The sequence below is a fragment of the Columba livia genome, chromosome 1 (genome assembly GCF_036013475.1).
Source record: "Columba livia isolate bColLiv1 breed racing homer chromosome 1, bColLiv1.pat.W.v2, whole genome shotgun sequence".
Classification (NCBI taxonomy): domain Eukaryota; kingdom Metazoa; phylum Chordata; class Aves; order Columbiformes; family Columbidae; genus Columba; species Columba livia.
In genome coordinates this window covers 168,104,978-168,129,726 of record NC_088602.1, presented here as the reverse complement: position 1 = coordinate 168,129,726, position 24,749 = coordinate 168,104,978, and the positions used below count along the sequence as shown (strand labels likewise).

At 38.5% G+C, this 24,749-nt stretch overlaps 1 protein-coding gene across 18 annotated transcripts; it reads right to left on the bottom strand.

Annotated features, from left to right (window-relative positions):
* Positions 1-1,504: 1,504 nt before the first annotated feature.
* On the bottom strand, positions 1,505-24,749 carry TMPO (thymopoietin). 18 transcript variants are annotated; one of them, XM_065043581.1, is made up of 11 exons: positions 24,246-24,749; positions 14,425-14,551; positions 12,898-13,056; positions 11,324-11,430; positions 6,869-6,988; positions 6,670-6,765; positions 5,987-6,097; positions 5,022-5,111; positions 4,869-4,934; positions 4,613-4,707; positions 1,505-3,378 (listed from the first exon to the last, which is right to left on the bottom strand). In XM_065043581.1, exons 1-11 carry the CDS (start codon positions 24,486-24,488, stop codon positions 3,087-3,089), a joined length of 1,506 nt encoding a protein of 501 aa, XP_064899653.1. In that variant the 5' UTR covers positions 24,489-24,749; the 3' UTR covers positions 1,505-3,086. The 18 variants fall into 18 exon arrangements, with proteins under 18 accessions (XP_064899653.1, XP_064899661.1, XP_064899638.1 ...); XM_065043589.1 differs by having other exon boundaries at positions 11,324-11,424; positions 24,246-24,657; XM_065043566.1 differs by having other exon boundaries at positions 4,869-5,111.

Genomic DNA, 24,749 nt, shown 5'->3' with positions numbered 1-24,749 from the left:
CAAGAAAAACCAAAACACACACAGATCAGGCCTAAGAGGGACTTGAAAGGATTCCATAAGGCAGTACTGAGCATACTACCACCAAGTAAACTTGGAGAAGAAAAAGTTCCTTCCCACTGTTTCCTACTTAAACACGAATCAAAGTTTCAAAACACAAACAATTTAAGTTCCTCTGCAGGAGTTTGTGTCAGACACTAGGTAAGATCTCAAAGGCTTGCCATGGATCAGGTACCATAAAATTGTCTCATCACTGCAAGTGATACCCTCTACTGATCTGCAGCCTGATACCAGAGTCCTGAAACTGGGTACACATTAGATCAGCACACAATTTAAAGGTAAAAGCACAAGCTGTGGGCTAGAAAGCTCTAATTCAGACAGGCAAATCAAAATCTGCCATGTTTTCAGCACAGTATTCCAAGCAGTATGCCCAATAAGAACAAATCTTCCCAAAACAGCCAGGCCTATTAACTTACACAGGCCTTTTTCCAGAATTCTTATAGCCCTTACCCTAAAAGGGGCTTGAGCAATATTTGTTATGTCAGAACTCCACTAATTTTTGCAATTGGGATTTGGATAGTAGTACTAGTCCATAAAACTCCTCTATTTTGTGATTGCTTCTGAAAGTTTAATCTGGCTATGTCTTGAAGCCAATATAAACTACTAGAACAAAAGTGATATCATTAAAAAAGCAACAACCACCAAACCACAACACAAATGCCAGTTCATATTGCTTCAGTACTTTGATACAAAGACTGTAGTATACTTCAGCATAACTTATAGAAGCAGTATTTAGAAGGCTTTAAGCACATGCAACTATTTAGCTAGTAGCACTATTACTACATGTATTACTCTTAGAATAACATGAATAGCTTTAGGAATGCTGGTAAATACATACATGGGACTAGGGGAGGAAGAGAGGGAATAAACAAAGAAGAGATTACTCTCAGGGCTCACACCACTAAATGCCTCAAATATAAGCTCATTTGTTTCTTGAAGATGCACTGTCTTGCAACTACAACTGAACTACACATAGGTTATTTTGAGGACTTATGTAGAAAAGTCTTTACCTTCCATGAAGTAATACTGAAGTTGAGAGGATTCTCCAAAACATTGTATAAATGAAAGAATGGTGACATTTAATTGCATTGCAGTTCAGGGTTGGTTTGTTTTTATGATGCTAATAGTATCCCTGAAGGAGGTCAACTCAAAGTATTTCATGTAACTAGAAGAGAAAGATATATTTCATGTTAAAATATATAGCAAGGTGGTGTGAAAAATAAAGTGAAAAGGAAGTTCCTGAAGCATTGAAAAGCAAATGAAGACTAGCTTCTCCCCCATCCAAATTAAAGGCCTAACAGCCTAAAGGATTACAGTGCAAAAATATTGCTACAGTACAAGTATGATGAATATTCCTCCCAACAAGTGTTGACATGAACTTCGCTAGTTTTACTATCAGATTTTTTTTAACGTGTAGCTGCACAAAATGACACCACTGCTACATCAGTTGTCTTGCTTTTGCTGCTTTTCAGCAACCCATTTATTTTGATAAGGAAAATCCACACACATTAAAATCATTTTTATTTTTCTGCATTTTGACACCAAAAGTGAATGTTACAATTTTCTATAGAATGGACACAAGTTTAGCTATCTGGATTACTCAAAGAAGCAGATTAAAAGGAAAAAAAACATTAACCTTAACAGAAAAAACCCCTATTGCTTTGCTACAAATTACCATGTTTGTCCCAAAGTTCACAGAAAGTAAAGATTCCCCATAGCTAGTCTACACAATAATTGTACCTAGAGTAAAAAGATACTGACTACTAACTAATGTTCTCAGCTTTTTGTAAGTAGCACTTTAAGAATATGTAGTATGATTTATTGCAATTTTGTACTAAGCAATAAGACTGAACATCTGTATACTGCAGATTTAAGCACGCCAAAATGTATACATTCACTTTAAAAAATTGTTGCTTATCACTCTTCATTGGTAGTAGTGAAGTCAGCTGCCTGCTCAACTAAGTTACAAAATAGTGTTTCAGCATGCTTCCACTGAGAAAAATATTCAACTGCATGGAAGTAGTAAATCTCACCTTAGAAGATGAAACTGTAGCAGAAAATGCAGCAATGCCCTCTTCATACAAGAATAAAACTTCATATGGAATTTTCACACTTTGACAATACTTCTCTACATGAATATTCAAAGATAATCACATAAAGCTGTGTTGGAAAGACCTTGCTTTTTTTTTAGAAAAAAAAGACCACTGCTGAAGTCAGAATTTAGACTACTTCAGATAACAACCTTGACCCAAAAAAGTATTTTAGTAGCAAATTATATTGATGCAATTTTTATTTTCCACACATATTACTAATAAATAAGTTCCTCTAAGACATCTCTTGCCAATTAGATTTGTATTCAGCTTCTACAACACTAAGCACTAAAATGAAGAGATACATTAAAATGATGTTACGCTTAAATGGAGTTACTAATATCATACTAAGACTTTTACAGAAATGCAAACAGGTTTACAGTTACATTTACTAAAAAGTTACAGTAATCTACAGAAAAGGTTGTCCTTGTACTCTCCCTACACACTAAAAAAGCTGTTACATTGTTACTGAAAAAATGCATACAAAAATGCATTTCCCTCTATCACCTGTGTTAAAATCCTCCTACACAACAAGCTATAGAGACAGAAGTACAACTTCTTTTCTGTACAAAGCAAAAGCTTTAAAAACACAGCTTCACATTTTACTACATTTTTGCCCTTCTCAGCTTCCAAGTTTTTGCAAAAACAAATATACAGTTTCTCAAAAATGAATTTAAAGGATGTCCACATTAAAAAAATAAAGCCTACAAAAAGTTCAAAGATCTAAAAAAAAATGTTACTCCTATGGCAAAGTGATCTCCTACTAGTCCAAAGTCCAGAAAGTTAATGTCCATTTAATATTATCTTGCGTCATTTATCCAATTTATCAGGTTCCAATCACATTATTTGTGAGAAGTCCTTGAGCCGATGAGAGGGCAGAAGAGTTCAATAGTTAAAAAACAGGAGATCAAACTGGGTGTGCCTTTTTCTGAAAGATACTCATTTGGCACTGCCCGGAGAGCTCATACGCATATATTTAGAGAAAGGGTTTCCTTGATTAGTTTCCATAGACTGATAAACCAAAAACAAGAAGACTGAAACAATGACAAAGAGAAGAATTTTTATCCACAGGGGAATGGAGCGTTCCTTTTTTGTTGGTTGTTTCTCTGACTTGCTGTCAGTTGAGATGCCATATTTTGGAACATACTTAGAGAAACTTTCCTCCATTCTGAAGTCACTGTGCTCTATAGGCCGGCTAGCAGCTCCTTTGATTGGTCTACGGCAGCTAGCACTGTTAATTAAAAAAAAAAATGCATATTTAAAAGAGCAATCTAAGGTATACAGGAAAATTTCAGTAAAAATTATTTTTAGTGAATGCAATACCTGAAATATTGCTCTCAAACTCTAGCATGGTGATGATTACTATTTTTAATCATTTAGCATTCAAGCGAACACCCCTTAAAGAAAACTCAAATACTTCTTTACTTCACTCTATCCACATAATCAATGGATTGTAACTGGCAACAGAACTCTAGGAAGTGTCCCTCCCTGTCTGCATCTTTAATGATCACTTATACAGCCCCACTAGGATTTCTAAACCTAAGACTGTTCCTGGTCATTGAAATATCTACTGATGGCTAAGCCAATACCCAGAAGTAGAAGATAAAGCAGGAAGGGTTAAGAAACCACACACAATGCCAAGTCCTTATATACAAGGAGTACATGTGCATGATTTTTATTTTAAGGAGTGGCATAGACTGATAGACCCCAAAACAAGAGAGAACAGAGCTGAGTGATGAGCAGATATACCACAGTAGTAGTAAGTGGTACTGCATATTCTCCTCATGGTAAGACTTCGTGCAATTCCAGTTTAAACTGAAATTAAATTGTGGAAGCACAGGAGTTGATTTCACACCTAAATATAGGGAAGCTTGCTCATACCCTCTAAACAGGACAAAGTTCTGTGAATTGCTTAATTATCCAGAAGGTTGTTTCAATTTTTGTTTAAATACAAAGTTGTAAAGATAAATACAATAGCCCTTCCTAGATCCCATCCTTGTTCACCCCAAGAGTAACCTTTGACTACATCAGGACTACTATTTAAAGGAAATAATAGGATATTTGAAAATATTTGCTTCTGAAAAACCCCCCCACCCTTAAATCTACACTGGCAGATCTTAATTTAACAGCAGACCTAAAGCAGCTCTATCTAGCCAAAAACTTAAATATTGTGAGCCATTACCACAGAGAAGCCCTTTACATTTAACTTCCAGCATCCAGAAGTTTCACTTATTCATTCCTACTACAGTACTATTCTGTCCTCCTACTCTCAACTTAAATAAAGAGACTGTTTTGGCTAACAGAACTATATGCATAAACCAAGAGCTAGGTGGTCATCTCAACTGTCATTGAGCCAGAGTGCAAAAACTGTTCCTCAGAAATCCTGCAATATAATCACAAGATACTTCTCATCTTAAACAGGTTTACAAAACTAAGAAACAAGCCCCCATAAACCTTAATAATACCTAATTCCTGTAGGTGTTGATACTTCATGAGGGAACATTTCCTTAAGAATATCCCTTTCTCCTCTTCGTTCTTCTGTAGGATTTCTCTCCAGCACCTAGAAAAATGAAAAACAGTTACAGACGTAACAGACTGCATAACAAGAAGTTCCTGCATTGCCATCTCAGTGACCACAACCATGTGCAATTTGTAAGAATGAATCAGTCACCCAGTGACAATCAAGAAGTTTACTTCTTGGGTTTTAGAAGTTAAATTAACCTTTGTTAGTGGCAGCTGTCTGGTCAGTTTTGGTGTCTTAAAGCATTTGGTGCTCTCCTCAGTTTCCTTTAAGATAAAGAATACACTGTATAAATATAATGTACCTGCCAGCCACTGACATAGATGATAAAAAAAACCAAACTTAGCCATCACCTCTATCATGGCTGTGTTGAGCAGATCACAGGATTGTTTGTGGCCAACATGATTAAAAAAGCATTGATGTGGGTAAACTGTCTCTTCTTGCTGTAATAAACAATGTCACAGTACAGTAAAATATTAAATGAAAAACACTCATGTGGTCTGAAATAGAATATCAAGTTTTCCCACAACCTTCTATTTGACAACTAAGTCTACACTGCAGTCACATTATAAACAAATAAAGCAGCCCATTCCATAAATCTCAGACCCACTGGCAGAGCAGGCTTCACAAGTGTTAATGCAAGTTTTATCTACAGTAACTACATGAAGCAATGAACTCCATTTAAATTCAGCCAAGCATTATCTTGTAGTGTAAATTTCCACAATATTACAGTACTGCATTACATAGACTTGCAAGTGCTTTAGACAGTTCTCCAAGAGATATATAATTTTGATAGCTTGAACAGGTTAACAGTAAAATAATTACTTTCTTGATAACTGACAGGAATCTACAGATGCTTTTTAAGTTCAGGCTATTGGTTTAAAGTAACCCATCTCTTTGATACCTATAACTGAGGCACACAGTGTTTTTTCAGGATAGGCTGATTTATAGGATCAAAGGTAGGTAACCCAATTTTGTTCTGTCTTCAACTTATTAAAAAAATTTAAAAGAAAATAAAATAATCTACATTTTGTCTGGAAAAATAGCAGCACAAGGAAAAATGACAAACCAAAACATATCTGGCTTGAGAAAAAGAAAAGTAGGATCTTCACACACATACACACACAGCCCCCCCACCTCCAAATCTGAAAGGGGAAGATAAAAATAAATATTTTCTCTTTTATGCTAGTCTACTTTGACTAGTGCCACCTGGGCAGTGATGTCTTCCATCTCTTCTGTACTTATGAGTAAGCACATACACACAAGAATCTTGTTCACAGAGAATAAGCAATAGCAATCTAAGTTTTAATTTATTTACTTCAGCTGTCATCAGTGGTTTCTTTGGTGTTCTTCCAGGCATGTCTGAGAGTTCACTGATTGACAGTGTAGGAGCTGCATGCTTGAAATTTCCAGGCACCCTATTGACAACCTGCCAAGATTCAGAATTGTTCAAACTCAGAATCAAACAAAAGACAAAAAAAAAAAAAAAAAAAAAAAAAACAACACACACACTGGGAGAAGGGGGCAGAACCAAACAACAAAACCTTTATGTGCATTGCATATATACACGAGTTAGCTCAAGAAGGTTATGTAACAGATACTTCTAACTAAGCACAGGAAATATATTGCTTATCATTCCAATTAGTTTCTTTTAAGCCATTTAGAAACAAATTCAATTTAGTTCACAAGAAAAGACAAACTTAAAAGCAGATATTCTGCATGTACTTAAATAAAGATCTGGGCTTTTATAGTGGTTCTTCTCAACCCTCCCCCCAAAAAGACATTAGAATGGACCTATGTGTCTCCCTAGTCCCATCTCATAGTAAACAGCATTAAGTACTAATAGAGATACTGAAAACGAGTTTTCAAAGACTACTGAATAGAAGACTGTGTTAAAAAAGTAAGACTATCTGTTCAAAACAGAATTATTCTGTCAGTAAAGATTATTACAGAAGAATACCACTCGCATGATTTTTAAACATATTTACTAAGCATATTTACTAGGGTCTCGTTGCTTGCAGTCAATATAGTTTCAGCTATGGGAGTACTCTCTGTTATTACAGCATCATCTACAGGCAACTGTGCTGTAGCTTCCACCTGTTTGTTTAAAACAAACAAGAGAAAACAATTGAATAAAACAGTCACTGGGACCCTTAACAGAGAAAAAAAAGCTTGTCTATTATAATAAGCCTCTCATCACCCTTTTCCTTGGTGTTCTTCTTGACACTCTTGTCGACTCCCTAGAAAATGCCTGCAGAGGTCCACTTTTTGAAGATCCACTTCTCCAGACAGTCTCAGTAACTTCATCTTGAGAATAGGTCTATTCAAGCATCAAACACATGATCAAATACATGAAAGCCAGCTCTCAACATTGGATACCCACAACCAAAAGCCAGAATATCATGCATACTCCAGAAAGCAGTGTGTCTACAATCCAAAAAAGAATCTGAACCCCAGTACATTCAATAATTAATAGCTAGCTAGATTAGTAGTGTTGACCGCAATACTTACGTTAGAGCAAATTACTTTTCAAATACTGAACTAACTAGGTATCACCAAAATGTAAAAACCGATGACCTGCTTGCTGCAATAGCATGAAATAACTAATGCTACAAGTAGTTACATCAAGTCACGGACAACAGATAGACTAACATTCAGGCCCATTACTTTACTTGCCTACACACCAAAAAAATTAATTTATGAGCACAAGCCAAAAGCATCACCTTGTTCTCTACCCAGACAGGGGTCTATTCTCTCAAGCAGAGATGGGAATGGTTTAGGTACAGCTACCTACATTTCAACAGGAACTATTCTCCAGAGCATATACAAGACCTTCCTTTTCATTTAGTTAAATTTAAAAATAAACCCCCAAATTATTACTTTGTTAATACCAAAATCTTTGCACATTAACACCTCATGCATTGTTGTATTACCAAGTTTTTGGTAACTGGTGCTGATGGAAGTCGTACAGACTGGTGCTACTGTCAATTAGAGGTTTAACAGCAGAAATAACTTAACTGAAACAGTATTAGCCCCAAAACAATGTGTTAAGAGAGCAGGCTGGAAAGTATTTATCAAGGGGGAGGGGGCAGAAGTCTAACAGTGCCCTTATTCACTTCCCACTTGTGTATATGAAGTTAGTACAGTGAAACCAGAAGCTGAGCAGCTTTATGATTCTTAGCCTAGGTTCTGTATTACTGCTGCTACATACCCAGAAGAGGGAGCACAAGAGTTTTGCTTCACTCCAAAGTCACTGAAATACTTAAAACAAATTATATTTCATATGGAATGGTAGATTTTGGTCTAGTTCTCAAATATTATTTTCAATTTAAATAGACTTCTGATGAAAGACCTCCCAGTCCCTCTTATCTTTATTAAACACTGGCTTCTTGTCCCTATTAAAAGCTTAACTTGTAACCTTCAATGATGGGTCCCCGCCTCATCCCCAGGCACTTTGAGACACGATGTTCTTTAAAAGCTTAGAGAAAACCACTAATTTCAAAGTGGTTCCACTCAAACACATTCCACTCAAGAAAGCAGTAAGACAATTCCCAACTAACAGAGAGCTCCCTTCCCTCAGATTGTTTGATCAGGAACTTATTTTCTTCTAATGAAAAGTTAGAAGCACTTCAGTAAATAACCACCCCTCTCCTTAGTTCTTCAGATGCTTGCCAGCCATGTATTTAAGTACCAAATTAAGTTTTTTCTTGCATTAAAAGTATAGGAAAAAAACACACAAAAACCAAAACAAACAAAAACCACCAAACAAACAAAAAAACAACACCACCACCACCAAATCTCCTGCTTAAGACCCACCCAGACTTTAGCAGAGCATATTCAGACACACAAAAAAATTGTTGTCTACAGTTACAGTTATCCTGCCAGTTGACCTCTCCTTGTGTGCTTATCCCACAAATACCTGAACTAAATAAACCCTACTAGAATGTAATACATTTAGGTATACCACCACCCTGTACATAGCCAGGGAAAGTTACAGTGGTGTGACACTCAAGTATTATGCAGCATGTGCTTTTAGCTGTCATATTACTCACAAGCATGGAAGCTATAGATTATGAGTTTAGCTCAGCTATGACAAGTTGTTTAGCCCACCCCTTTCTGTCCAGTGCCATTTACTACGAGGCTTTAGGCTCAGTTTTGAACTTTATATTCACCTAGATGATTGGACGTAGGTATTTAAATTAAGGTTTTCTTCCAAATTTTCTAGTTCACTATGAAAAAGCAATTAAGCACAAACAGCTGAGCTCAAATTCATCTAGTCCTCTCCTGTGAACTGACTGATAAGACCCATAAGCCTGCTCAACCTCCCCACCCAATATCTTTTGCACCAACCTGCTCAAAGAATATCTAATTGCACTCTTTTCTTGAGAAAGGCAACATTCATCTGTGCCAAATGACAATCCTTTCAGCTGTGTACATCTAGACTAAGACTAATGTTGCACGGGACTTAGAGGGGACTAACAAGTCTGCACATACCACACTACTAACCAGTTCAGCTCCACCACTCTTCAGTCTCATAATATTTAAGCCAATGCCACACAGTGCATGACAGTTGCATATAATTCTGCAGAATGTGTGTGATTACTTGACCCATCAGCTGCAGACTTAAGATTCAATTTCACAAGAAAGAGAAAGGAAAAGATAACATCTTTCCCATTTTCTACTTTTATTTTCAGCAAAATGTGACTACAAACATTCTCTAGCCAAAAAAATAGAATTGTTCTTGGCTTCAAGTAGCTGTAAATTTTTGTTGGTATGTGGGTTTTGTTTGCTTTCTTATGCACAGCAGTCAGGAGTTGAAAGGTAAAAGGTTTAACAAGCTAAAGAGTTCCTGAAGAATTTGTCATCATTTTGAAATTAATCCAAAATTGATCTAATCAAGTGATATTTCTTTGATTAACTACTGGTGACTAAAATATGCAAGTTGCAAAATATTGCATCTATACTGCACATAGAAAAGAACACAAGACAAAACACAGTAATGACCTAATGATATTACAGTGAAATTGGATGACAAAAAATAGAGTAAGCACTCGTCATTTGAAAATGCCACAAAAACACATCACTCTCTCTCTTCCCTTTTATTCTGCATGTGGGTTCCTGAAGACTAGGAAGCTTTGTTGATAGCTGAATTAAATACCTCTATTATACTGAGGCTGGCAGGGATTTCTGGGTAAATAGCAATTTAGAGAAAAGTAATTCTTAAAATACAAGAACCTCAAGATTTAGATTACCATTATAAATACCATCACAAACAGAAATTGCCTGAATAAATTAGTGTTAAGAGAGCAGGCTGGAAGATGTATAATAGCATTTTAGGTTACACTTCCCCCATTCCTATACTTTGTTAAACTATGTGTCTCTTCTAAATCTGTAGAAGTGAAATCTGTTGAGTTTGTACCCTAAGAATTCAATGAAAAAAATAAGCAGAACTAGTTATATATCTCTATAACTGTGTTGTATTACCCAGGCTCACAAAGCAGTGTGTTACCTGCTTTAGAAGGCATCCATAGCAAAGCATATTTATACATCCACACCATCTGTCATTTAACATAACAAAGTAGTGAGAAAAGTGGCTGATCTGCCAAGATATGTCAAGATATTAACAGGCTGGATTTTGAGTCACTGAACATTTTCTGTACAAGTGCTTTACTATAGCACAACTCTAATACTTGTTGGTCAGATGACTAACACTGTAAAGAACATAAGTAACCTAAGCTGGGGAACAGGGTATTTACTGACACCGTCACATCACAAGGACAGATCAGGCACCAACTACTGAATCCAGCATTCAGTCAGCCGTCAGAAAACCTGAGTTGCTTCTGTAAAAAATGTCCTCTCTCACCAAGACAACAGAACTAACATTATTTATAAGTAAAGGACAAGCAGTACATAGTTACATTTAAACTTGTTATTATTTTTCCTCTTAGGAGAAACTTCCCAACAAATTAGCTTCCACTCTATTGCTGCAACAAGCATAGTTGAGGAAATTATATTATATAGATTGCTAATGCATGTGTGTACACACACATTTATTAGATATATAAATAGGCATATACAGAGGTACATTACTTCATGTATTGTATTTGAATCAGTCACTGAACCTATGTATTTAAAATGCACACATATCTATAGATATCAAACTAGATAGATGGAAATATGGTGTATGTATTTGTATTTAAAAACATTTTGAAAAAGAAACCAAACAAAACCAAAATACCATAGTTTTACCTTTTTTTTCTTGAGAAACTGCTTCTTCTATTGAATCAAGTTGTTTACAAACATCCAACAGGATGACATCAACCCATCTGACTTAAACTTGCCATATTTCCAAAACTAAACACGTTAAGGTTGGTTGCCTGTTATTTTTTTTCTAATAGGTGCTACAGCAGCTGCCAAGTCAGACAAAGAGCTTTTAGCAGACCATAATTTTCAATGTTAGACAGGCTGAAAACAGCAGCTACAGTTCATTCACAAGATTTTCATGCTCTGTTAGAACAGGCTTTCCGAAAGAACTTCTAAAAAAACAGCATAGCTCACTTAGTCAAATGTGATAATGTTAAAAGTAGTTAACATGTTTAGTAAACACATCACTTACTGTTAGTAGCCATTTCAGATGATACTAAATTAAACATACCTGGTTTTGTTCAACAACTCTTCTTTGTTTGAGTGCAACTGGTGTCTTCGTCCTGGCTTTCAATGGTTCTCTCTTCTCAAGCCTCAGCTCAGTCTTCATATCTGTAACTGGTTTTAATATAACTAGTTTCTGTAATACTACTGGATGATGTACTAACTTAATTTTTTTGGTTAATTAAAATACATTTGGTTTTAAGTGGCAACACATCTCCGAGTTACCATTTCCTTTAAAAGTTCAGAGACACAGGAAAGTTTCTCCATCAAAAGCAGAAGAACAAAGTCTTGAAGAATAATTGCAAAAATTATTTTAGAACACTGACCCTACCTTTTTGATAAACTTGGACTAATCCATCAATTCCATTCAGAAACTGGTGTCACATTGCAATAACAGTAACCAAAATACCATTATACTATTGATTGCAGTAAGGGTATTAAACCTTTTCAACATTATTTAGTTTCATTTCCTTTAAATTAAGTCCTGGCATATGAAACTCCTTTTTGATGCAGAAGGGTTAATGGTTGGCAGTCATCTTCCCGGTAAGAGAATCTCCAACATCTTTCTAAAACTGTAATAGCATTACAACATATTTAGAGTTTTGGTGTTTTTTTGGGGGGCAGGGGGAATGTTTGGTTTTATCCTCTTAGTGTTTGAACAGTTTGGTAACTAGAAGCACAGGTAAGTATAAGGAGATGGCTGTCAGTTGTGACTAGGTTCTTGGCTGTCCTATAAATAAATAAATATCTAAATTCTCCCCCAGCCCCATAAGTGTAAGAGACTAAAGTTCAAAACAAGCCCAAATACACAAGGATGACTGATTAAGTTCCTAGTTGTATTTCAACCCTTTCTGTCCTATATCTCCATGAATGTTCCTATTAAAACCAAACAAAACAAAACCAAAAACACACACACCCCCAAAACCAAACCATGCAAAAGAACCATCTTCTAACATTTATTCCAGACACTCTTTAAAGCCTACACAGTTTTTATTTTTTCTAAGATGTATAATAGCATTTTATGTTCCACTTCCCCCATTCCTATACTTTTTTTATATAAAATGGATATTAAAACTGCAAAAAACCATGCCCGAGAACTACCAATCAACCCACCCCAAACTAAGTCCATGAGGAACACAACATAAAAGGAATTGAGTCATACATGAAAGACACTAAACATTAAAAATTACAGAAGTCTAAAACATTCACACACTATCTCACAGTAAAGATAACTACTGTAAGCATCGTAAGACAAAACTGCACTTGCACTTAAAGATTAGGTGCAAAGAACACTGGAACACTTCATACACAGTCCTCCTACCTATCATACTCAGTGTCCAATCTGGGGAAAATGGACAAAAGGGAATAGTTTATTCACAAAAAGTTTCCTTCCTCAGAACAGGTACCTGGATCACTGAGCTAGTACTGCATGATCAAGCCCATGACTCGCATGGTCTACAGCAGTATCTTTAAGCTTCACGTAACAGAAAGATCATGCCCCTCTTTAGATCTTTCTTCTGCTGCAAGTATTACCAATGTATAATTTGAATAGTTCACAGGCAGGTTTCACCTAAGTCTTACCTTCTTCATTGTCACTGTACTGGTCAGAATCATTATTTCCATTCTGTGTGTTGTTCTCAGCAGTTGAAGAAATTGCTGGGAGAGGCACAGGTGCATTCAGTTCTGGACCTTGCTCCATCAGTTTCAACAGTTTTTTCTCATAAAGTTTCCTAGTAGTAGCTGTAACAAGGAAGAATACATGATATAGAGTCTTCATCTTTCGTGACATGATTGCTAGAACTTGGCTTGTTATATATTCCTTAGGAAACTCTGATTAAAAAAAAAAGTTCAGTCCGTATAGCCTGAAGCATATACCTCTAGGTGTATAACTACCTTTAAGGCTTTTAAATTTTTGGTTTAAGAAAATTCTTGACAGAAACTTAGACCTATTAGCACACTGAAAATTAAAAGCATTTATCTACAGAAAGGGAACTTACCTGCTTCTTAGACATTTTGTTTCATATAGAATCACAAACATTCTCGTTGGAAGAGACCCTCAAGATCATAGAGTCCAACCATCAACCTAACTCTGGCACTAAACCATGTGACTGGTTCCTGAGCTGTTAGCCATAGAAAAGTCTAACCTTCGAGATTTCAGATAAGACGACACCCTCCCTTAAGAAGTGTCAGACTCTCACAAGAAACAGAATCCATACCCTGTAAGAACTACAGCTTTTACTTAGACCAGATTGGAACATCTTTCCAGCGGACTGCATAGATATTTGAATTTTTCAGAAGACTGAGTGCCAGACACAAGGAACAGGTTGAATGGGAAGACACATAGGAATAGCTAACAAAAACTATTATGCATAAGACTTCGAATACACTCAGGAGTCCAGGCTCCATCACTTGTACTTCTATCCACAGAGGATTTCAAGAACATGCCACAGAAGGCTCAGCACGCTACATGCAACCTCTTTTTTTTTTGAGTTGTGAAATCAAAGTACCTTGCCATCAGGTTAGTGCACAATCTGTAAGTCAAGGAGCTTTGATCCCACATCACAGCTGAGTGCCCAAGGAAAGAGATAAAGCTGGGGTCAGGACTTCTGACTTAGGTTAGCTTGCAGGATAGAACACTAGGTTCAAAGGGCCATAAAAAAAGTTAACCAAGGAAAAGGTTACTGCACAATGCTGTGAGTAGGAAAGGGGAAGGACTATGTTCTCATTCTGCTCTCAATGCTCTTAGCTTATTATGTAAGATGTATTTTCTATTTAAGCAAGCCCCATACCTCAACCTTTCTATCAGAAGACTTAATTACCCCAGTGCTGAACTTTATTAGTTACACAGCTTCAGAACAGAAGCTGGAACAACTCCAGCTAACCCAGAACACAAGAGGAACAAACTGTGGACTTGCCTAAGCTGCAATGCTTCCAGTCTTCTCAATGTGAATAGTTCGTTGAAAACATCTTATGTGGGAAGTAGGATTACAACAGCATTGGTACTAAACTTAGAAAGCAACTGTATCAAAGAAGCTTAGAGTATTCAAAACTGAGGTTTAGTGAGAAATACGTTGAACGGATAAATATTTGCAAGTTCAGTTGACCCACCTACAATTGGGCCAGGATTTAGTCCATACTTCACAAGTTGCTCTTGAAGATCTTCATTACTCATCTCTGTTATATCTAGGTCATCCTTCTCCTCTGGCCTTGGTTTGTCAGTCTTCTTCGTGGCCTTCTGCAAGTGAGGAAGGAAGAAACAAGACAATGTTTTCAGTTAATACAGAACAGTATTTTTCTTCTAAGGGAACAGGGAGATAACACAGTCCTAAACATACAGAAAAAAAAAATACATTCTCCCCCATCACCACCACTAAAGGCTATATGAAACACTTCAAACATTTACACCTACTAAACAAACACACATGAGTTTTCTACTTAAAGAAATACCCATTTCAAGCCTCCTCTACAGGGGAAAGAAAAAAAAAATTTTACTATTCTGATCCTGTGTTTTAATTTGAAGTTCAAGTACACAACAGAAGAGGATTTCTTTCCTATGACTGGAGAGTTAAGCTTCTAGTTGTTTCACCATCACTACTCTAAGGTACAAATATTTATGTTCCACTAGCATTTCTTAACATTATTCTTCAACCTAGCAGGTCAACACTTCTTCCTCTAATGATATGCAACAAGTTCTTCAGCATCTACACCCTCTCAACTGAATTCCAAAAGTCCCCATTCCCACTTATATCACTGGTTCCCAAGATTATATGATGTTATAAAGCAGGTGCAGGAAAGGCAAAGCCAGAAACACCTTCAGACTTTCAAAATCCTGCCTTTCTGCTTAGGCCACTGCTATTGTAGCTCTAACAAATCCTAAACTCAACTCTGGCAACACTACTTGAACAGTTGGCAACACATCACCATCACATACAGATGGTTATCAAAATAATCTGCCAAGATGCTATTCCTAAATGAGCAGTTTCCATATGAGCAGTTTTTGATACAGTATATCAAAAAAGAGCGATCATAACATTTGTTCAACTTAGGAAGGCTTTGGTTACTACAATAGACCTTCCAATCTCCAAGATCTGAAAAAGAATAAGGAGGTAAGACAGAAAAATATATGCTTAGGATCTGCTTCCTCTCAACTAAGATAGTTCTTGATACAAATATGCCTTATTTCAAAGCAGTATCTCAAAGTTGTAGAAGTTGTATCTATTTATATCCTACACGTCACATGTTTCTCAGCTTGCTTGCCCAGAAGATCTATCTGGGCTTTCTGATACTTACCAAAGTTTAAAATTCCAAACAGTCACAAGTAGCATTTTTTTTCTTGTTGTATTTAGTAAAATAGCACTAAAAGACTATAAGATGACTGACATGAGTCAACAGTAGCTAGCCATTAATGCCAGTTCAATATTGGTTTGCATGCCAACTCGGTCTTGCCTCAAATGTCTTCATATTTAAAAGCCACAGAGGGACTTCTGAGGACTTCTCAAACACAACTGACTCAAAATAGATTTTCCTCTAACTCCTGGATTGTGAAAATCCCAGCATGGTGAACTTAAAATCAGTTGTTAAAAAGCAACAGAATCTCCAAGATGAGAGCTCATGATTTTTCTTAATCCTAAGAAACAAACTCCAAGCAGCCTGAGGAAAGGATAGGATCACTGAAGTGGCAAGTTTGACTAACGACAGATTTACAACTCACTTTATCAATTATTTAATTCCTTTACCACATAAAAAGCTAATTAAGTTTTTGAAACAACAGAGCCTACTTATCTACTACACAAAAAAAACAACCAACCTGTAGCCATAGGAGACTTGTATTTACTTTTGAATGTTTGGTCATAATGCTATTTCAAATTAAGTATTACATTAACAATAATTTCACATTCAGTGCAGTTGTTTTTTTTTCTGGACTACTGAACTATTGAAACAGTGGAAGAGACTTCCAAAACATATGCTGGGTTTTCTTGTTGGTATTTGGACTATTGACAGCTCTGGTGTTCGCACACATCACCAAGCAGATTCACTAAGAAGCTACTTCCATATTTCAATAGAAAACAACTACCATGATGCAGGAAATCAACATCCCGATGGCACTTAAAAGAAACTGGAAACCTAATGTAATGTGTATCTGCCTTCGTATCAGTTAGGGGCCACAGGAGAGGCTATAACAATATACACCGGAAGAACTTCTCTGGCATTCTACTAGACATTTCACAGAAATCTTAACTACCAGAAATCTAACTGCAACTAATGACTACTACAGTCCTCTAACAGAAGTAAACTCACATCTCATAGTGTCCTCAGTATTTTTTTTCTTTCAAGTACCACTTCACTTTGTCCTGTAGTATTACCCCACATTGAAACCATCAGAATAGTCAGTTTCAGCAAATGGCAGAGAGGGGATGAAAAGCTAAAGATAATCTGTGTTCTTCAATAATATGGCCAGATGCTTTGATTACCTTGTATCCTGTAAGGTCTTCAACTTTTACTTTTGAACACCTATTCTCCTTAAAGCAGATCCAAATTACTTCATTTGTACACACAGAAACCTGCCATTTAATCACCCACTAGACTGTAAGATCAGTCCCTGGAAGCTTAAGGCAGGAGAGAAAAATTTCTGATACCTTGGCTGTTGTAGGACAGCATTAATCTCAACAACAACCTTGGCTTTAATTGCCACTACTATTATAGTATAAAGCACCACTACACTATGCATCATCACAACTTATCCATGTGACTACACCATGAAGCAGATCAAAAGAGCTAGCTTTAAAATTTTTTGCAAGCAAACAAAAAACCATCCCCATTTCCTGGTCTGGTGATTGTTAGTAAAATTGAAGTTGTCTTACTGTGGTGCAGAGGTAAAGCACTCAAAATGAAGTTGTGGCAAACACCAGGATTTGCCAAAGTAAGGTGCTGCAGCTGATCACTCTGCACATAAATATTCTTGTAACCTTACACCGAGATCAATAAATCCTTATCTAAAGATCTTCTACTTCCATCCAGAGCTAGCAGCAGTTTAAAAATATTTCTAGTCATTGCTATTTTCTAGAAAACAGAAGAGGAAATATGATTTGCACACTTCACTTGAGAGAGATTTGTTCACATCAAAGAGGTGGAAATTTGGTAGTGCTATCTGCCAGGTTCAGTTTCAGATTAACTAGGCCCCAACCCTTCAAACAATTATGCACATCGGGCTGCCACACAGCACTCTCAGTTCCAGGGCCACAGGAAAACAAGAGCATAAAAGAAGTTCATCTTCTCAGAGTGTCATCTCTCCATGGCAAAGAGCTTTCACTAATGAGAAGAGCAGAAAATGCAAGTGATAAGAATTCAGACCCGGAAGCTGTCTCTTACCTCATCTTTGGCATTCCTGCTGAACAGAAATCCAACAGCCACAGACCAGCTTATCAGACAAACTTTACAGCTACCCTTCACTAATTCTAGCACTATTCCACCAAACACATATGACAACCATACAACATCACCAGATGAGGTGTTTTCAAATGCCAAGTTAAATGGCACCTACATTAGGATATTCAGGGACTTTAATCCCAAACAGGTGCAGCTTCATCACCAGAAGCAGAAAGGCTCAGGGCTTCTTTACTCTTTCTCTGAATGAGGTTAAGACAGGCTAAGAAAGCCCAAATCATGCCAACAGAATGCTCTTTAATTCTCCCATTTGTACAGTGTCCTCTCTGGTTTGAAAAACAAAACAAAAAAAAACACCTACACACCACCACCACCACCCCCCACAAAACAAAACCAAACCAACAAACAAAAAAACCCAAACCTGTATTTCTCTCAGGGGAAGGGAAGGAACTGTATATGCCAAGTCTCAATAACAGACTTACACTGTGAAATACAGAGGTTTCTATTCCCCTTGCACTTTTTATGCTATCATACACAAACATTTCCTACAGTAGAATTTTTTTTTGAAAACCAAGTCCTACTGAACTTTTTAACTTCAAATGCCTCAAGACAATATTTGCCAAAAGCTACAGGGCAGACAAAATAAATAATGGAAAGGAAATTATGCAGTGGTAATTCAGAGATACTGATACACTAAACTTTAAGAATTCTCTACCTTTTAACCTTAGTAAATGTCAGACTTAGAATTTCCAAGCCTATATATGGTAACAGTCCTAAATTATGAGAGCAGGGACTACTTTAACCCTTCCATCCCCTTCTCCCCCCCAGATACTAAATTCCATGTTACCCAGTTGAAGTAATGTACCCACTCTGAAAATAGATGAATGCTGCACAATGAAGAGTTGCTTCCAGAGAATGTAAGTGAAAGAGTAAAAATTCACAACAACAACATCAAGAAAACAAACTAACAGATGGTTGGTCTCATGGCTCAAACTCAATGCTGACCTGGAGATCTGGCTTGTTTATGTGTCCCTGCTGAACAACTGACATACACTGCTAAGACAAAAATTACTTCAACAAAATTATTTAAATATAATCACTGTTATTACACCAGCACTTTAACAAGTATGTCTCTCTAGTTCATGAGTCTAGAACCACAGAAAGTCTGGAGGCGCAGAACAGCAAAACATGACTTCCCACTGCAGCAGGAACTGCTCAGTCAGCTCACCCCTACTGCTCACAGCTGTCACTCAGATCACAGATGAGTGCCATTTAAAAGGCCACAAAGGTGTTAATCTGTATTCTGGGTCACATTTGTACAGCACACAGTTATTAACAGATACAGCCACACAGGAAACACTGAATAGATTCTCTTCCTTCAATGGGTAACGTGTGTGTAAACACACACACACACATTCTCTCAGCTATCCAAGTGTGCAGTTTCACCTTCCACACTCCCAATCTTCATAAACTACCAGTATTATTACTACCTTCCCTTTTCCAATAGGGATAGGGTTGAAATCATACAGTTACCGCAGCTACAGATATTATCACTACCACACCACTCAGACCAAAGAGCTGAAGCTAGTTCTGGAACTTACTTGGCTACTTGACTAAAACAAACAATCTTACCCAATAGGTCTCTTTTATAAACTTCCAAACAGGCCTTTTGGGTTCAGATGCTCTCATCATACCTTCATTAACAGAAGTGAGGAGGAGACATTTGACTGATATTTTTCAAATTACCACTTTAAATATCAAAAATATCACTCAGTGTTTTAGAAGAGATTACTCCAGGATACAATATGCACCAATACACTAAAAAAAACCTACACATTCTGAGCGTTGAACAGCTCCTGCTTAGTAGCAGTGTCAAGATTATATTTTTAATATGTGCTTTAAAACAATGCTCCTAAAGAAACAAAAATACCATATCATAGTTATTTTTTCTTTGAGCTAACTGTCCTGATATTCAGTCCATAACTAACCAGGATCAGGAACATCCAGATGCAGATGGTTCCCCTTCCGCAGCAAAAAGGTGTCTCGCATACCAACAACTGTCCTCAAATACCACTATGCTAAATAGACTTTGAAAAATAAAGTTGCTCAAAAACAGAAGCAGAGCTGGAGAAGCTGGCTCTTACAGACAGTATTATCAGACTGAGGCCCAAACAAGCACTATTTTAAAAGCTTTTCCTCTCCTGGTATGAGTGAGTATTTAGCCAAAGTGAGCCCTTCCCTTCCTGCTCCAAAAAAACAAAAAAAAAAAAGTATTACATCTAGAGAAACGGCTGTATTTTAAATGATACTTTCAAATACTTCACATGAAAGCTCTTTAAAAATGTTTGGGCTAACATTTAATTTTACTTGGATTTCACGATTTTTATGTATTTGACAGCGTTTGAAGTTATCTTCTACAAAGCAGACTGCACTTTGTGCAACAGGAGGGGGGTTTACTGCATCACATTACAAAGCATAAAAATGCTGTCCAAGTTTCACTGAGGGGAAGATCTTCCTACAGTAAAATAATTTAATTTTTAAATTCAGGTGCCAAAAAAACGTTAACTGCCTAAAGGGTTTGCTGCTCCAAAGCATGATGTTTTCAGTGCTTGAAAACAGAGTCAGAACAAAACCCCTATTAAGTTTTGATCTGCTCATACAGGCATGTTAATCATCTGTATGTTCATCAGAATAAAAAACTGGTCAAAATAAACCTGTATGAATATAAATGAAAGAGCAGCAGCATCATTATGGATGCATGACACTTGCCTACAATACATAAACTTTACATCACTGGTGCATTAAGGTTTTTATTTGTTGTCACAGAAGTATAGGTTGGGTGTAGTATTGACAGAGCTGTACTGGAAGAGTGAGGGATCTAAAAGACGTAATTTCTAGTAGAATTAAAACTACGGAATCTTGTCTCATTGCTGCACAGCTTTTATCAATAGAAAATGTGCACCTAAAAGCACTGTCAAATGCCCAGAACTTAGAAAAAAGCACACTAAAGTGACAGTGTAGACAGTTTAAAACTACTGATGACTACAGCGATGTCAAAACATTAACTGTCAGTATCAAGAGACCTGGTTTAGCTTTGCTGTCTTTACACTGACTGCAGCATGGGTATTTTTACTACTTCAAACTTGCTTCTCATATTCATTTTAAGAAAAACACTGCTCTCCCTCCCTTCAGTATCTGTAAGTCAGCTGACAGATCAAGTAAGGTATTGATTGAAACATAACAGGAATACCTGCTCCTTCCCCCCGAAAAGAGCCCTGCAGCCTTACACCACACACTCCAAGGGTGCCAAGACAGCAGAGCCTCCGAGGGGTGGCCAGCCCAGTCATACCCACCAGCATCCCAGGCAGCTCTGCCCCACCTCACACCCCAACTTTGGCCCTGCTTTGGGCTGACAGTGGGGCTGTATCTGCTCTCCCACGCAGCTCTAAGTCCTAACCACCTCTACACAGACACAAGCACTGTTAATTCAACTGGTTGCAGATTCAGAAAAGGTTATAACTCCTTGCACTTATTGAAGGGAAGTGTGAGCAGACGCAGAGTAGGATGGGGGTAGACTCAGCAACCAGTAAATCCCTCCAGTGACTAAGTCAGGACCACTCTTATTCAGGCCAATATAGAATCTTGATTACAATCAAATTTTCACACTAAAAACCATATTAATCTATTCCGTACATCCTTGATAGTCTATGCCTGTAAAGTAAGCACAGACTGCTTTTTGACTGCGACCCCCAATCCTTTCAGAAAGGATTGCTCACTCAAAGCATTTGGACTTCAGCAGGCAAGCACACAAAAGTTCCGTACTCACAACTGTTGCATTGGTATTACTACTGAATAAGCACAAGAAGAAAAATATTGTCTCTCACTTATACTGCTCTTCTCTATCCAAAAGTACCCACTTCTTCACTCCAAGAATGATTCTGACCCTTTTCTACCTCTCCCTCAATGCATCCAGAGTTCATTCATTCATCCCAGCAGTGGAAGTAAGCCTTAACTCCCAAATAAGTTTGTTTGGTTTTCTTGACTGTCTTTTAAGTATCGGATAATATTAAGCTATATCCAAAGAAACACCAGAAAATAAGGAACAGCAGAGAGCACAGTGGGACAGAAGCCTCCAAAATGCGAATCTATTTAAGGTACTCGTTCAAATGTTTTTACAAGTTGATACTAGCCTTAACTGAGTCATCTGGACTGAAGAGACTTCTGCACCTTAAGTTAAGCAGTATTCAAATTTTTAGATCGAGAATAGAGGAGTCCAATTTTTTTAACCTCATAGAGGATATCTTTGTAATACAGTATTTTTGTGTTCTAGAAACATGTTAAGTAGTTGGTTACTTAGAAGTTTGAAACAGCTGTTTTACATCCCCCTCCAATGTACACAGACCAGTACTACAATTTCTAAGAGTTGCAATATACATAAAAATGGAACTAATAATGCATTGCAATTTTGTTACTCAGATCTCCACCCAGCAAAAGAGCCATGTTATTATGCCAGTACATGTTAGAAAGTACTTTTATGCACCCAATGCAAATTGTTTTCTGGTCCTTTAAAACATACACATAAATGCCTACAGATAAAACAATGGAAGTTACACAGAGGAGTGAAAGACAGATGTTGTTGAATTCACCTTTGTTTCCAGAGCCTACAAAGTGACTCACATGAAATATTTTATTTTATCCTTCCTTTCCATAAAGCCTTGCAGTCCCAGCTTCCTCCCTCCGCCCGTTATTTCTAGTTTCTTCTCTTTCAGAGGTTTGAGTGCTTTCTCTCCTCTTCTCTCTTAATCTTACCTAGATATTTTGCTTTGTTTCCATAGCAGAGTCCCACCACCCTGGATGTCAGCCTTCCCTCACTTCACCTCTCTCTCTCTCTCTCTCTCTCTCTCGCTTCCAACTGTTTTGGGGGCAAGTCAGTCTGAAGTCCTCTAGGTTACTCTTTTGGAAGGGCAGCAGATCAAAAGAAGCACCCTTATGTCACAACGCATTAACAGGGACAACAGCTACTCAAGCTACAAGCAGTTTCACAACTACCTAACTTGTACTAAGCAGACAACCAGCATATATCAACCAAGTTTGGTTTTTTTTTTTTTTTTTTAGAGAGGGGTGGTGAGGAAGTGCAACAAACCCCAACCCAAACTGTCACTAGACACTACTCTAATACTATTACACTAGACTAGCAGAAACAGCAAGACAAACAGAAACAGCACACAGCCTTCCAGACATTGTTAACAAAGTATATGAGTACCACCCATTCTGTAAACATCAAAAAAGTAACTCAGAATTGTTTAAACTTAAGCACTGGGGAAGGAAAAGGGAAAATCAGATCTAGGAACTTCAGCAGTTATAAGACTTTCCTTCTCCTACAAGCAAGTCAGATTGAAGCTCATCCTATTACTCAAAAGCACCTAACAAGTGATACAGCAGACCACTATAAGTCAGAGAACTGTCTAGTTCACTGTAAAGTTTCTGCAGAGAATACCAGTTATTTCAGATACTATAATTAAATACTTGTAATAACACACACATTACAACTCCAGTAGCTGGTATTCTTTAAACATGCCTTTACACAAGGCCATATGTCTTTTCTTTCATACTTCTAAGTTATGTAAATTTACAGACCACTTATTAAAAGTTAAAAAGGAAATAACATTTTCCAAAAGGGAAAAATTCCAAGTAGCATCAGCTCCCTCCCTTTTGCCTTGCATGATAAAACAAAGTATGTCTAGGAAGGCAAGTAACAGTGGATCAACTGAACAAGCAGCAGAAGTACTCTGCTACAAAACATACGTTTAGATGTATGAGAGACAGCTACATTAAGCAGACCCTCTTTACACTAAACAGTCCACTTCATTAAATAAAACAAACAAGCTGTTCCTTCACAGCTTCATCCTTTCATCTGGAGTAAATTACACAGAGTAGCGTTGCTCCAATACAACTGAGACAGCTGGCGGGTGTCTTCTTTCCGAAGTAAGTTGCCGCCTCGTGAAGAGTTTCTCTTACTTTACTCCTCCAACAACAAAGTATTTTACTTAACAGATCGCCCGCCAAACCAAATTAAAAGCTACCCCGTTTTACAGTCGGGGGCTCGTCTGACGCTCCACGTGCGATCGCGCTGCCCCTCCCTGGCCAGAGCGGCCTCCGCCAGCCGTTCCGAAGCCAACACCGCCGAGAAGCGCAACACGCGGGACGCGACCCAGAGGCGAAGCCGGCGGCTGCCCAGCACCGACTCCGCGGATCACGGTTCGCCACCCGGGGCGGCCCCTGCCCCTCCACCCCAGGCGATAGGGACCGTCCCCGCCGGGCACGATCGCGCCCTCAGCCGAGCGGCACCTTAAATAAGACGAGGCGGAGCCGTCCCCGGCCTCACGCGGGGGGACACGCGGGGAGCCGCGGCGCTTCACGCCGGTCTCCAAGCCACCGACAGACGGATCCATTCGAGCGGGAAAGCGGGCCCGAGACCGCCGGGAAGCCGAAGGAACGCGGGCGGAGCCAGGATCTCGGCGCGGGAGAAAGGCGGCGGTACTCACCCGCCCGACGGCAGCGCCGCGGTTCCTGGCGCCGAGAGGCGTGTGCTCCCGCTCCTCGTCGCTGGAGAAGTCGGGCTGCGCGGCGGCGGCGGGGGGGTTGCGGGCGGTGAGGTGCTGCAGGTAGAGCTGCACATACACGTCCTTGCGCTGCTCGCCGCCCGGCAGGCTCACATTGTTAGCGATCAGCTCGCTCTTCAGCTTCTCCTTGGTCAGCACCGACGGATCCGCCAGGAACTCAGGCATCGCCGCCGGCCGCCGCCACCCTCCCAGGAGAGGCACCGACAAAGCGCGGGGAGAAGGGGCGGGGGAGGGAGGAGAAGAAGGACTCGCCTACCGCGCACCAGGGACCCAGCTCCACAGCGGGCGGGCGCGCACACCGACCGCTTCTCCCAGCCAGCAATAAACTGCACCCCGATTGGCGGAGAGGAGAACGAAGCGGCCCTACTATTGGCTGCCGGGCGGAAAAGAGGAGAGGCGCGCGAGACCCACTAGCGTTAGTGCCTT